Source organism: Xenopus tropicalis, chromosome 4 (genome assembly GCF_000004195.4).
Source record: "Xenopus tropicalis strain Nigerian chromosome 4, UCB_Xtro_10.0, whole genome shotgun sequence".
Classification (NCBI taxonomy): Eukaryota; Metazoa; Chordata; class Amphibia; order Anura; family Pipidae; genus Xenopus; species Xenopus tropicalis.
The window spans coordinates 27,128,597-27,142,833 of NC_030680.2; the positions used below are offsets into that span (position 1 = coordinate 27,128,597).

The following is a 14,237-nucleotide window of genomic DNA, read 5'->3' on the forward strand; positions in this document are numbered from 1 at the left end:
TTTAAAAAGAGGCTGGATAAAAAAATGAAAAATCACGGATCTGTTCCATAATATAAGTTATAACCAATTCTTTAAAAGTTAAGAGTATACAGTTTCCACTAACAGTTTTTATATAACCTGCCACCATATTTTATTATACAGCAGTTGCTTCTCCTACTTACCATGTTGAACAGTCATCTGCACTAGGTACCACATCATTAATGTTGTAGGTTTGGCCGTTGATATAGCATGTGGAGGTACATTTTGCTGGAGGATTCTCAATAGGAGAACAACTCAGTTGTTGGGTACTATCACACTTACTGAAAGAGAAAAAAATAGACAAAACAGCTTCATGATTGATCACGATAAAATGGGGGATAATAGCCTAAAATAAATAAAAACTATCACAGTGCTGCTTTGCAAAAATTGTATAAATAAATAAACACACACTAGAATGATATGAAAGTTAGGTATTTATGTTGAAGGCAGTTTTTATTTTAAAACATTTTTTTTCTCAAAATCTTCCCTAAAACCCTCAAGAATGGGGTGATCTCCAGGGTTCATGGTTCTTTAGATTTATGCCAGCATTTATTTGAGACTGAAAGGAGTATACTATGTAAATTCTAAGGAATATAGTACCATTTTAGAACATTGTCTATACATTGAACATAAATTCACGTAGATTATTTTTTAGCATTCTCCCATATGTCCTCTCAGTCTATATCCCAGAGGTTTGATGGGAATTGTCCTACCCAGAATACCATAAATGAGTGATTTGGAAAATTATCAGTAGGAGTCTGATTAATATGACATAATGGTATGATATAAAATTGCTGTGTTGTACCCTGGGCCCATGTGGCATATCTGCTTAAAAAAGTGCATCACCTCCCTGTTGAGGTTTTCATAAGGCTCTATATATAGTGGGAGACCTTTAGTTATTGATACTGTACTATGATACTATGGAGGTTTGCTGGGAATCTTCCCACCCAGGATACCATATGGCAGTGACTGGGAACATTTTTAATGATTGAGATGTCATAAAAATATGATATCACTTTCCAGTGCGCTGGGACCCTGTGGCAAATCAGTTCAAAAGGAGTACATGACCTCCTTATTGATATTTTCCTAATGCTCTTAATATTGTGATAGATCTGCTGTAATTGATGGACTGGTATGTTTTTATCTTCAGATAGAGATTTCAGCTGTATTAGCACTAAAAATTAGATAGAGAATAGGGTTGTCTAAGTTTGTTGTCTAAGTAACACTTTGGGGCTGATTTACTAACCCACGAATCCGACCCGAATTGGAAAAGTTCCGACTTGAAAACGAACATTTTGCAACTTTTTCGTATGTTTTGCGATTTTTTCGGATTCTTTACGAATTTTTCGTTACCAAAACTTATGCGAAAAGTTGCGCATTTTTCGTAGCGTTAAAACTTAACGCTACGAAAAATGCGCAACTTTTCGCGTAAGTTTTAACGCTACGAAAAATGCACAACTTTTTACGCAACTTTCGTAATGGATACGAAAACTCGCGTTTTTACGCAAAAATCGTATTGGTAACGAAAAATTCGTAAAGAATCCGAAAAAATCGCAAAACATACGAAAAAATCGCAAAATACCGATCATTACGAAAAAAACGCAATCGGACTCCATTCGACCCGTTCGTGGGTAAGTAAATCAGCCCCTTTGTATATCGCCTGCCAAATATTTTTATATACAGCCTTTATTTCTGTTACTTACCATGTTGAACAGTCATCTGAAGTGGGTACCACATCATTAATGTTGTAGGTTTGGCCATTGATATAGCATTTGGAGGTACATTTTGCATTCTGAATAAGAGTACAGCTCACTTGTTGGTTAGTATCACAGTAACTGAAAGAAAAAACAGCTTTATGATGGCAACACATAGTGATGAGCAGAAGTTTCGCAAAACAATTCGTCAATGGCAAAATGCGGAATCTATGCGAATCTATGCCTGGCGAAAAAAATCGCTCATCACTAGTAACACACAAAAAAAAGAACTCAGACAATGTAAGGATAATAAGATCTGTAAGTATTCAATTAGTTTAATTTCCTCTATTTCTGTCTGTGGTCTCCATTCTGTTGGTATGGATTCTCTTTTCAATTTCTGACAGAGCAATCTCCTTGCCACTGTCCCTTAGGCACTGTTCCTTAGTCTCCTAGATGGTTTAGGAGGTTTAAGTATTGGTTTCCCCAGGACATAATTCCAAGGATCACTAATTATGGTAGAAATACCCTGTGGTGTAAATTCGGTACTGTCTCCAAAAAAGGTGTGATGTCAAGGTAGTTCAGTAATTAGAGAGACAAAGTTCAATATTCTCCACAATCATGCCAGAATCTAGTTTAGACTGAAGGGAATATCAGCATAATCTTATACATGTTCTCTTTGTACAGGATTCAAATAGATGAATTGTTTTGCATTCTCCCATATGTCCTCCCAGTGTATACTGGGAATCTTTCTAAAATATAGGAGTGATTGTAAAATTTGTCACTAGGAAGACTGACAAAAAATATGATAACACTCTCTTACACCCTGAGCAATTTTGTCAATTCTGCTCAAAATGTATGTGAACAGCCTATTGAGGTGTTCATAAGGCTCTTAATAGAGTGGGAGATGTAAATGTATTGATAGAATGGTATGTTTTTATTTTCATCTGCATTAGTGCTTTAATTCTACCAGGAACATGGCATTCTAGGCATATTGTTTCCACTAACAGTTGTTATACAACCTCCAAAATATTTTCTTGTACAGCAGCTATTTCTCTTACTTACCATGCTGAACAGTCATCTGTAGTTGGTACCACATCATTAATGTTGTAGGTTTGGCCATTGACATAGCATTTGGAGGTACATTTTGCATTCTGAATAACAGTACAGCTCACTTGTTGGTTGGTATCACAGTAACTGAAAGAGAAAAAGAAAAGACAAAACAGCTTTATGATGGTAACACAAAAAAGAGAAGAAGACAGACATTTAAAGGATCAGAAGAAAGAAAGAGTATTGCTGGTCCATATGACTCCCTAAATCAGTTTTCAATCATGACAGGAAAGCAGTATATCTAATCACTCCAGACGTCATTATATTTATGCATTATATTAGTAAAATTGGAAAACTGGGCAGCAAATTGGAATATGAGGTTCAATGTGGACAAGTGCAAAGTTATGAAATAGAAATAATATAAATGCAAGCTATCTACTAAATGGTAGTGTGTTGGGGGTATTCTTAATGTAGAAGGATCTAGGGTTTTTTTCTATATAACTTGTCTAATTCCAGGCAGTGTCATTCTGTGGCTACTAAAGCGAATAAAGTGCTGTCTTGTATAGAAAAAGGGCATTGACTCAAGGGATGAAAACATAATTTTGTCTCTTTATAGGTCCCTGGTAAGGCCTCACCTTGAGTATGTGGTGTAGTTTTGGGCTCCAGTCCTTAAGAAGGATATTAATGAGCTGGAGAGAGTGCAGAGACGTGCAACTAAACTGGTAAGTGGGATGGAAGATTTAAGCTATGAGGTTAGACTGTCGAGGTTGGGGTTGTTTTCTCCCTGTCGAGGTTGGGGTTGTTTTCTCCCTTTAGATTAGAGGAACGGAGCTTCCATTTAAAGCAGCGTAAGTGGGTTTTTTCACGGTGAGGGCAGTGAGGTTGGGGAATGCCCTTCCTAGTGATGTGGTAATGGCAGATTTGGTTAATGCCTTTAAGAGGGGCTTGGATGAGTTCTTGAACAAGCATAGTATCCAAGGCTATTGTGATACTAATATCTACAGTTAGTATTGATGTTGGTATATATGGTTTATGTATGTGAGTGTATAGATTGGTAATTATAGGTTTGTGTGTGCTGGGTTTACTTGAAAGGGGTGAACTTGATGGACTATGTAAGTATGCCACATAAATACTGTAATTACACAATTTGTTTAATTTCATCTATTTCTGTCTGTGGTTTCCATTCTGTGAGTATGGCTTGCTGTTTCCATTTCTAACAGAGCAATCTCTTTGCCACTGTCAAACATGGTTAATTAGTCTCCTAGGTGAATTCACCAGGACATAATTCCAGGGATCCCTAGATATGATGTCAGAAATACCCTGTGATGTATATTGTGTACTGTCTCCAAATAAGGGCTGATATTAAGGTCATTCAATAATATGTGGGGCAATGTTCTCCATAATCATGCCAGAATCTAGTTTAAACTGAAGGGAATATCAGTATAATCTTATACATATTCCCATTGTACTGGACTGGATACATGTTTTGCATTCTCCCATATGCCCTACTACTGTATTTAACAGAGTTTTCTGGGAATCCTTCAACCATATAGGAATGATTGGAAAATTTGTCAGTAGGAAGACTGACTAATATGTCATAAAAATATAACACTCTCTTAAACTCTGAGCCATTTTGAGAAATCTTCTCAAAAAGTATGTGAGCAGCCTGTTGAGGTTTCCATAAGGCCCTTAATGAGGAGGGAGACGTGAATTTATTGATAGAATGGTATGTTTTTATTTTTGGCTGCATTAGTTCTTTAATTCTCCCAAGAACATGGCAGTCTAAGCATTGTGTTTCCACTAACAGTCTGTATACAACCTCCAAAACATTTTTTAGTACAGCAGCTGTTTCTCTTACTTACCATGCTGAACACTCATCTGTAGTTGGTACCACATCATTAATGTTGTAGATTTGGCCATTGATAACGCATTTGGAGGTACATTTTGCTGGAGGATTCTGAATAAGAGTACAGCTCACTTGTTGGTTAGTATCACAGAGACTAAAAGAGAAAAAGAAAAGATAAAACAACTTTATGATTGATGACAAAGAAATGGCAGCGCTGCTTTACAAAAAAAACATAATACAATACACAATACAATCATACAACAGCAAGTTTTATATGTATGAAGCCTAAACATTTTTCTATTATAGTACTTTTTTTTTTTTTTAACAATTTATCAAATACAAGTACAGCTGGCAATCATGAAATAAAGAAGTCACAATGTTTGGTCGATAAAAAGTATGGCAGCAATGTAACAGAATTCAAAAATGACAACAACTATAAAGTAGGTGGAAAGGAGTGACCAAAGCAATAGAAAAAAAGAAGACAGGCATACTTGATGATGATAGGATTAAGAGTAAGTAGAAGTTATGAATGTGTATGATTGGCTCTCCATCATGGTTACAGTCCGGAAAGCTGTAAATCCAGTTACTCCACATATCATCATATGTATTCCATTTTTTTAATTTCCTTGCTTTCTTTCAGCAGTTCCATTCCTATGGGTATGGCTTGCTATTTCCATTTTAGACCTACTTGCCATTATCAAAGTATGATTCATTAGCCACTTAGCTGGTTCAGTACATTTAAATATAGATTTCCCCAGGATATAATCCATGGATCCCTATGTACATTAGAGTTAAATACCAAGGAGATTATTCCATGTAGTTTCTGAGGAATATACTGTATATACTCGAGTATAAGCCTAGTTTTTCAGCACCCAAAATGTGCTGAAAAAGTTACCCTCGGCTTATACTCGAGTCGGGTGCCATGGGTCCCTCCAGACTAGCACCCTCTGTACTTTGTGTGCAAATTAGGCCACCCACAACCAGACCCTCCAGTGCCTGTTGTTTTTGTTGACCCTCTTCTCCACTTACAGAGCTAGTTTACTATTTTTCTTTGAAATAAATATTTATAAACATATACCCCACTGATGCCTCAATTAATGTAATTTTATTGGTATTTATTTTGATTATTGAAACTTAGCAGTAGCGGCTGCATTTCCCACCCTATAGGCTTATACTCGAGTCAATACGTTTTTCCAGTTTTCTTAGGTAAAATTAGGTACCTCGGCTTATATTCGGATCGGCTTATACTCGAGTATATACGGTAGTACCAATTCATTATAATCTTATAAATGTTCTCTTTGCACTAGACGCAAACAGATGATTTTTCAGTATTCTTCAATATGTCCGTCCAGTCTATATATATACCAGAGGTGTGCAAGGATTTGTTCCACCCAGGATAAGATATAAAAGTGATTGGGAAAGTTTCTCTAGGAAGTCACTCTCTTGTGTTCTGGGCCATTGAGGGATATATGCCTAAAAGGAGTATGTTACCTCCCTATTTAGGTTTTCATAAGGCTCTTAAAGTAGTGGGAGGTGTAAGCTTTGAATTTCAGATAGATATTTCAGTTGCATTAGCTCTTTGATCCTTCCAGCTGCATTATAACCTAACATTTTGTATACAGCCTGCCAAAACATTTTCTTTTACAGCAGTTATTTCTCTTCCGTACCATGCTGAACAGTCATCTGAAGTAGGTACCACATCATTAATGTTGTAGGTTTGGCCATTGATATAGCATTTGGAGGTACATTTTGCTGGAGGATTCTGAATAAGAGTACAGCTCACTTGTTGGTTAGTATCACAGAGACTAAAAGAGAAAAAGAAACAAAACATCTTTTTGATAGCATATTTAAATAAAATAAATATTATGGTGCTTCAACAACTAGGTATATATGTTTAAAAGCTAAATATTTTTTTTTATTTTTGGTACATTTCACTTATCAAATACAATAAGAACAGCCATTGATCATGTAATGAAGAAGTCACCATGTTCGGTTCATTAAAAGTATGGCAACAACATAACAAAACTCAAAAATGAAATCAGCTATATAGCAGGTGGAATGGAGTGACCAAAGTAATGAAAAAATAAAAGACAATGAAACAGTAAATCAAAATGATGATTACTATAGGAAATAAAATATTTTACAGTGCTGCTTTACAAACACTATAATTAAACAAACGTACACTACAAGCATATGACACGGTTTTCATTTTTGCGTTTTACTTTTATCAAGTTATCAAATACGATAAGTACAGCCATTGATACTGCAATGAAGTTGTCACAATTTTTTGTCCATTAAAATTATGGTAAAAAAGCAATCCAATTGAAAAACAACAACAGCTATATAGCAGGTGGAGAGGAGTGAAAACTATGAAAAGGAAAATAGAGAGAGGTATGACTCCCTAAATCAGCTCTTAATCAGGAAAGCAGTAAATCCAACTACCCCACGACTCATCAAAAGTATGCACTGGATAATTATTCCATGCAAGTAAGCATTCCATAGTTTAATTTCCTCTATTTATTTTTGTGGTTCACATTCTGTAGGTATGGCTCGCTGCTTCCATCTCTATTGGTTTGTCCAGAACATACAGTAAATACAGAAATCCCTAGTTATATCATTCCAAAATACACTGTGGAGAAGCTTCGTACTGTCTCCCACAAAGGGATGATCTGAGGGCAATGCCATAATGTTTGTGATAAAGTTTGTGATACAATTTTCCACATTCAGGCCAGCATATACTGTATTTGAGGAGGAGGGAATTTTCTATGTAGATGTCCCAGAATATAGTACCAATTCAGTATAATCATATATTTTTGATTTATATTTGGCACAAATAAATTACTATTTGCATTCTCACAAATGTCCTCCCAGTCTGAAGGTTTGCTGGGGATCTTTCCACCTGGGATACTAAATGGGAGTGACTGGGAACATATTTTTATGATGTCATAAAAATATGATATCACATTCCAGTGCCTTGGGCAATCTTCAGAGTTTTTAGCTGCATTAACTCTTGAATTCTTCTAGCAGCAGGGAAGTCTAAGCATTTTTTTTCCACATTTTGTTTACAACCTGTTAAAATATTTTCATGTGCAGCAGCTATTTCTCTTACTTACCATGTGTAACAGTCATCTGTAGTAGGTACCACATCATTAATGTTGTAGGTTTGGCCATTGATGGAGCAGGTGGTGGTACATTTTGCTGGAGGATTCTGAAGAGGAGTGCAACTCAGCTGTCTGTTAGTATCACATTTACTGAAAGAGAAAAAGAAAAGACAAAACAGCTTAATAATTGAACATGGTAGTATATTATATAAAGTATATATTTGCCTAAAAAGTTTTTATTTTGGGACTTTAATTTTTATCAAGTTATCTAATACAGTAAGTACAGCCCACAATCATGTATTGAAGTAGTCACAATGTTTGCTCCATTAAAGGACATGTAAACCCCACACTAAAAATGAGAAAAGCCTCTTTGAAATCTTTAAATGCCTGCTACTCCTGCTGTTTAAAAGATAATCGTAAGGTTACAGCATCCCCTTAATCACTTAGGATTCTTTCTTCTACTCTAACCCACTAGGCCCCCTCCTGTAGGAATTTTCTTTTAATCTTGAATTACTGAGCATGCTCAGTTCTTCTCAACTCTAGGTAACCAAACACACCCTCCAGTCTAGTAGCCAATGAAGAGATGGCACTGCTGGTTTCTATAGAAACTCTGCTCTAGCTGTGCACTGTGCTGGCGAAACATATTTTTTCTCCTAACCTATTAACCTGAGTCTAGCTTAACTGTTACAGGGCACAACCCAAGCAGAACTTTTTATCTAAGTAAGTTCTGTCTGTGTAAGCCTGCATTCTTCAATGTATGAACTGTACAGTGCACATGTTCTGTTTGCAGATGTAGATGTTACTGAAGATCAGAGGAAAAATGACCACCGAGTAAAAGCTGCTATTTGTTTTAGGAAAATGTGATGGTGCTGGTAAACAGAGGGAATATTTGCAGTATAAATGATGTGGGTGGGGGAGATGTATGCAACTTATATACATGGTAGGAAAATGTAGGGTTCACATGTTCTTTCAAAGTATGGTAACAACATAATCAAATACAAAAATTACAACAGTTATATAGCAGATGGAGAGGAGTGACCAAAGTAAAAGAAAAAAGAGAGAAGACAAATAAAATGATGACAAGAAAGGAGAATTATGAATGTCTATAAAACTCTAAATATTAGGCATGGCTCCAGTAAGGAAAAAGGTAAATCCACAGAAATAGGAACAAATAGATGACTTTTTAGTATTATCCCATATGTCCTCCTAGTCAATATATCAGAGCTTTGCTGGGAATTGCTCCACCCTGCAACCTTATAGGAGTGAATAGGGAAAACTGATCCTGCTGCCTAGCATTAAGTCTCATTTCACTGTTGACTTCAAAAAATATCACACATTAAACTCGAATAGTAAAGCATGTTAGATCACAGAATAAAACTTTTCATTTGAAAGGCACAAGAGCATAATCTTTTACAAGATAGCTTAATGAGAATGAATCGTTGGGGGTAATGATGGTGAAATGAGTGTTTTGTGGTGAGGGAAATTCTGCTGGTTTCAAGTAAAAGTTGCTGAAACTCACTTCAGTTATGGCATATGTAAACAACTACCATCGCAAAATATGGATTTATTTTTTTTACAGTCCCTGGACTGGCTTTATGGAAGGGCTTAGCAAAAAAAAATAATTTATGGAAGAAAAGAAGATGTAAAGATGTAAGCACATAGAATGTACAGGGCTAAAACCAAGGCTATGCTTAAAATAGGCACTACTATACAATAATGCTTTAAAAGTTAAGAGTATACAGTTTCCACTAACACTTTGTATACAACCTGCCAAAATATTTTATTATACAGCAGTTGTTTCTCCTACTTACCATGTTGAACAGTCATCTGCACTAGGTACCACATCATTAATGTTGTAGGTTTGGCCATTGATATAGCATGTGGAGGTACATTTTGCTGGAGGATTCGCAATGGGAGTACAACTCAGTTGTTGGGTACTATCACACTTACTGAAAGAGAAAAAAAATAGACAAAACAGCTTCATGATTGATCACAGTAAAAAAGGGGATATTAGTCTAAAAGATGTGCTGCTTTGCAAACAGTATAAATTCATAAACACACACTAGAATCATATAAAATCTAGGTATTTATATTTTCCCTACTGTCTTAAAGAAAGGGTTGATCTCAAGGCAATTCCCTAATCTGTGGGGGAAAGTTTAAGATCCTTCAGAATATACTATGTAGTTTCTAAAGAATATAGTACCACTTCAGAAAAATCTCATACATTTTTCTTACTTACCATGATGAACAGTCATCTGAAGTAGGTACCACATCATTAATGTTGTAGGTTTGGCCATTGATATAGCATTTGGAGGTACATTTTGCTGGAGGATTCTGAATGAGACTACAACTCACTTGTTGGTTAGTATCACAGAGACTAAAAGAGAAAAAGAAACAAAACATCTTTATGATTAAACACAGTAACATAAAAGCATATTTGACTATACAAAATATTATGGTGTTGTTTCAGCAACTAGGTATATATGTTTAAAGACTAATTTTTTTTTATTTTGGTACTTTATTATATCAACTTATTAAATACAAAAAGAACAGCCATTGATCATGTAATGAAGAAGTCAACATGTTCGATCCATTAAAAGTATGGCAATGACAATCATCATGTATACATTTTGTTAGTATGCTAGGCAAGTACTGAAATATTCCATTTGTTTAATTTCCTCTATTTCTGTCTGTCTGTGGTTTCCTTTTTGTGGGTATGTCTCACTGTTTCTATTGCAGGCAAAATAACTTCCTTGCTACTGGCAAGATGTGGTTCATTAGTCTCCTAGCTGGTTTAGCAGATTTAAGTATTGGTTTCCCCAGTTTATAAGTCTATGGGTCCCTGTGTATATTAGATGAAATAATCTGTTGTATTGCTTCTGTACTGTCTCCAAGAATGGGTTGATCTCAAGTTGATGCCATAATATGTTGAACAAAGGTCAATATTCTCCACATTCACACCAGCATCTATTTTAGACTGAAGGGTATAACTTTATATATGTTCTCTTTGTACTGCATAGATGGATTTTTTTGTGCATCCTCCCATAGTTTCTCCCTGACTATATAATACATGTTTTTTGGAAATCTATCCACCATATGGACTAAAATGTCATAAAAATATGATAACCCTCTCTTATCCTCTGATCCATTTTGATAAATCTGCTTAAAAATGTATGTGATAAGTTCGTTGAGGTTTTTAGAAGGCTCTTAATATAGTGGGAGATGTGAATTTATTGATGGCTTGTTATTTTCAGAGATTTCGGCTGCATTAGGGCTTTGATTGTCCCAGCAACATGGTAGTATAAGCATTTTTGTTTCCACTTAAAGTTTGTATAAAACCTGCCAAAATAATTCCAAGTACAGCATCTATTTCTCTTACTTACCATGTTAAACAGTCATCTGAAGTAGGTACCACGTCATTAATGTTGTAGGTTAGGCCATTGATATAGCATTTGGAGGTACATTTTGCTGGTGGATTCGGAATAAGAGTACAGCTCACTTGTTGGTTAGTATCACAGAGACTGAAAGAGAGAGAGAAAACACAAAACAGCTTTATGATTGATTGTGGTAAAGAATGACAGTGTGGTTTTTATACAAAAAATAATTGTGAAAAGACACATTACAATCATATGACAAGTTTTATATGTTTGAAACCTAAACTTTTTTTTTTTTATGATACATTATTTGAAACAATTTATCAAATACAATAAGTACAGCCGTCGATCATGTAATAAAGAAGTCCCAATGTTTGGTCAATTAAAAGAATGGCAACAAAGTTACAAAATTTAAAAATGACAAATCACTATAAAGTAGGTGGAAAGGAGTGACCAAAGCAAAAAAAAAAAGACAGGCAAATGATAGGAACAGAAGAAAGGGGAATTGTGAATGTGTATGATGCACTAAATTGTTTCTGCTTCATGGCTACAGTCAGGAAAGCTGTAAATCCAACTACTCCACACATCATCATATGCGCACATTATATTAGCATGCCACGCAAGTAAGTATTCCATTTGTTTAATTTCCTCTATCTCTTTCTGCATTGCCCTTCCTGTGGGTATGGCTTGCTGTTTCCATTTTAGACAGAGAAATCTCCTTTCAATTGGTAAAGTATGGTTCATCAGTCTCTTAGCTGGTTAAGTACATTTAAGTATTGGCTTCCCCAGGACATAAGTCCAGGGATCACTTTGTACTGTATATTAGATCTAAATACCCTCTGGAGATTTCACTGTACTGTCTCAAAGAAAGGGTGATCTAAGGCTAATGCAATGTTTGGGAAAAAGTTATAAATTCTCCATATGTGCACCATCATCTATTTGAGGCCAAGGGGATTATTCTATGTTGTTTTTTCAAGAATATAGTACCGATTCAATATAATTTTATAGATGTTCTCTTTGCACTGGACACAAACAGATGATTTTTTAGTATTCTCCAATATGTCCTCCTAGTTTATACTGTATATGCCAGTGGTTTGCTGGGAATTTTCCCACCAGGATAACATATAGGAGTGACTGACAAATTTTCTCTAGGAAGTCAGTCTTGAGCCGTGTGCCCCTTAGGCATATCTACTAAAAAGGAGTATGTTACCCTGTTACTGAGTTTTTCATAAGGCTCTTAAAGTAGTGGGAGATGTATGGTTTGAATTTTCACATAGAGAGCTGCATTAGCTCGTTGATCCTTTCAACTGCATTGTAACCTAAGCATTTTTCTTTACACTAATATTTTTATATAACCTGCCAGAATATTTTCTTTCACATCAGTTAATTCTTTTACTTACCATGCTGAACAGTCATCTGTAGTTGGTACCACATCATTAATGTTGTAGGTTTGGCCATTGATATAGCATTTGGAGGTACATTTTGCTGGAGGATTCTGAATAAGACTACAAGTCACTTGTTGGGTAGTATCGCACTTACTAAAAGAGAAAAAAGACAAAACAGCTTTAATACTAAACACAGTAAATCAAACAGATGTTTACTAAAAGAATTAAATATGTTACAGTGCTGCTTTACAAACACAGTCAAATTAAATAAACATACACTACAATAAATGACACGGTTTTTATTTTTAAATTTTACTTTTATCAAGTTATCAAATACATTAAGTACAGACACTGATTCTGAAATGAAGTTGTGACAAAGTTTGGTCCATTAAAAGTATGGTAACAAAATAATCCAATTGAAAAACAACAACAGCTATATTTCACATGGAGAGGAGTGAATGATGAAAAGAAAAAAAAATGAAAAAATTGGAAAAAAAGGAGTGATATGAGTGTGTATGACTCCCTAAATCAGCTCTCAGTCAGGAAAGCAGCAAATCCAAATACCCCACAACTCATCAAATGTATGCATTGGATAATTATGCCATGCAAGTAAGCATTCCATTCTTTAATTTCATTCATTTATTTCAGAGGTTCTCATTCTGTATGCATGGCTTGCTGTTTCCATCTCCATTGGTTTGCTCAGAATATAAGTACAGGAATCCCTAGGTATATTATTCCAAAATACCCTGTGGAGAAGCTTCAAACTGTTACCCAGTTGGAAATTTTTTTACTAGCATTTCTTTGGGAGATCTGCAGTTATCGATAGAATGATATCTAGACAAATAGACAAACATTTTTTTCTCAAAATCTTCCCTAGTATCTTCAAAAATTAGGTGATCTCAAGGGTTCATGTTTCTTTAGATTTATGCCAGCATTTATTTGAGATTGAAAGGAGATCTGCAGTTATCGATAGAATGATATCTAGACAAATAGGTTTAGTTTCTTCTAACATTTTGTATGTAAGCTGTCAAAATGTTCTCTTGTGCAACAGCTATTTCTCTTACTTACCATGTGTAACAGTCATCTGTAGTAGGTACCACATCATTAATGTTGTAGGTTTGGCCGTTGATGGAGCAGGTGGTTGTACATTTTGCTGGAGGATTCTGAAGAGGAGTACAACTCAGCTGTCGGGTAGTATCACATTTACTGAAAGAGAAAATGAGAAGACAAAACAGCTTAATACTTGAACATGGTTTATAATTAAACACACTGTTTACATAAAGACAACCCACAATCATATGACAGCTAGGTAAGTATATATATATATATATATGCTTAAAAAGTTTTTGGGAACTTTAATTTTATCAAGGTATCAAAAACGGTAAGTACAGCCCATAATCATGTAATGAAGTAGTCACAGTGTTTGACTCACTAAAAGTATGGCAACAACCTAATCAAAGTCAAACATGACAACAGCTATATAGCCAATGAATAGTGACCACAGTAAAAGAAAGAAGAGAGAAGACAGACAAATGAAAGGCTGAGAATAAAGGAGAATTTTAAATGACTGTGATATCTTAGATCTCAGTCATGGCTCCAGTAAATCATCCCACATGTCATCATATGTATGCATTGTATTATTCTGCCGTGCACGTAAGTATTCCATTTGTGTCATTTCCTCAGTATGGCTCGCTGTTTCTATTTCTGACTGAGCAATTTTCTTGCCCCTATCAAAATATGGTTCTTACTCTCAAGTCTAGTTTAGTAGATAT

The 14,237-nt window shown here is 35.3% G+C and overlaps 1 protein-coding gene across 1 annotated transcript in view; it reads right to left on the minus strand.

Moving 5' to 3' along the window:
• Nucleotides 1-14,237, minus strand: part of LOC100498223 (mucin-2) — a 163,485-nt gene that overhangs the window by 76,770 nt on the left and 72,478 nt on the right. Inside the window, exons 46-56 of the mRNA XM_031900758.1 lie at nt 13,534-13,671; nt 12,481-12,618; nt 11,090-11,227; nt 9,946-10,083; nt 9,518-9,655; nt 7,719-7,856; nt 6,273-6,410; nt 4,622-4,759; nt 2,775-2,906; nt 1,722-1,853; nt 162-299 (exon numbers count right to left, since the gene is read on the minus strand). Of these exons, the coding sequence (XP_031756618.1) occupies nt 162-299; nt 1,722-1,853; nt 2,775-2,906; nt 4,622-4,759; nt 6,273-6,410; nt 7,719-7,856; nt 9,518-9,655; nt 9,946-10,083; nt 11,090-11,227; nt 12,481-12,618; nt 13,534-13,671 (1,506 nt within the window). The remainder of the gene's footprint in view (nt 1-161; nt 300-1,721; nt 1,854-2,774; nt 2,907-4,621; nt 4,760-6,272; nt 6,411-7,718; nt 7,857-9,517; nt 9,656-9,945; nt 10,084-11,089; nt 11,228-12,480; nt 12,619-13,533; nt 13,672-14,237) is intronic.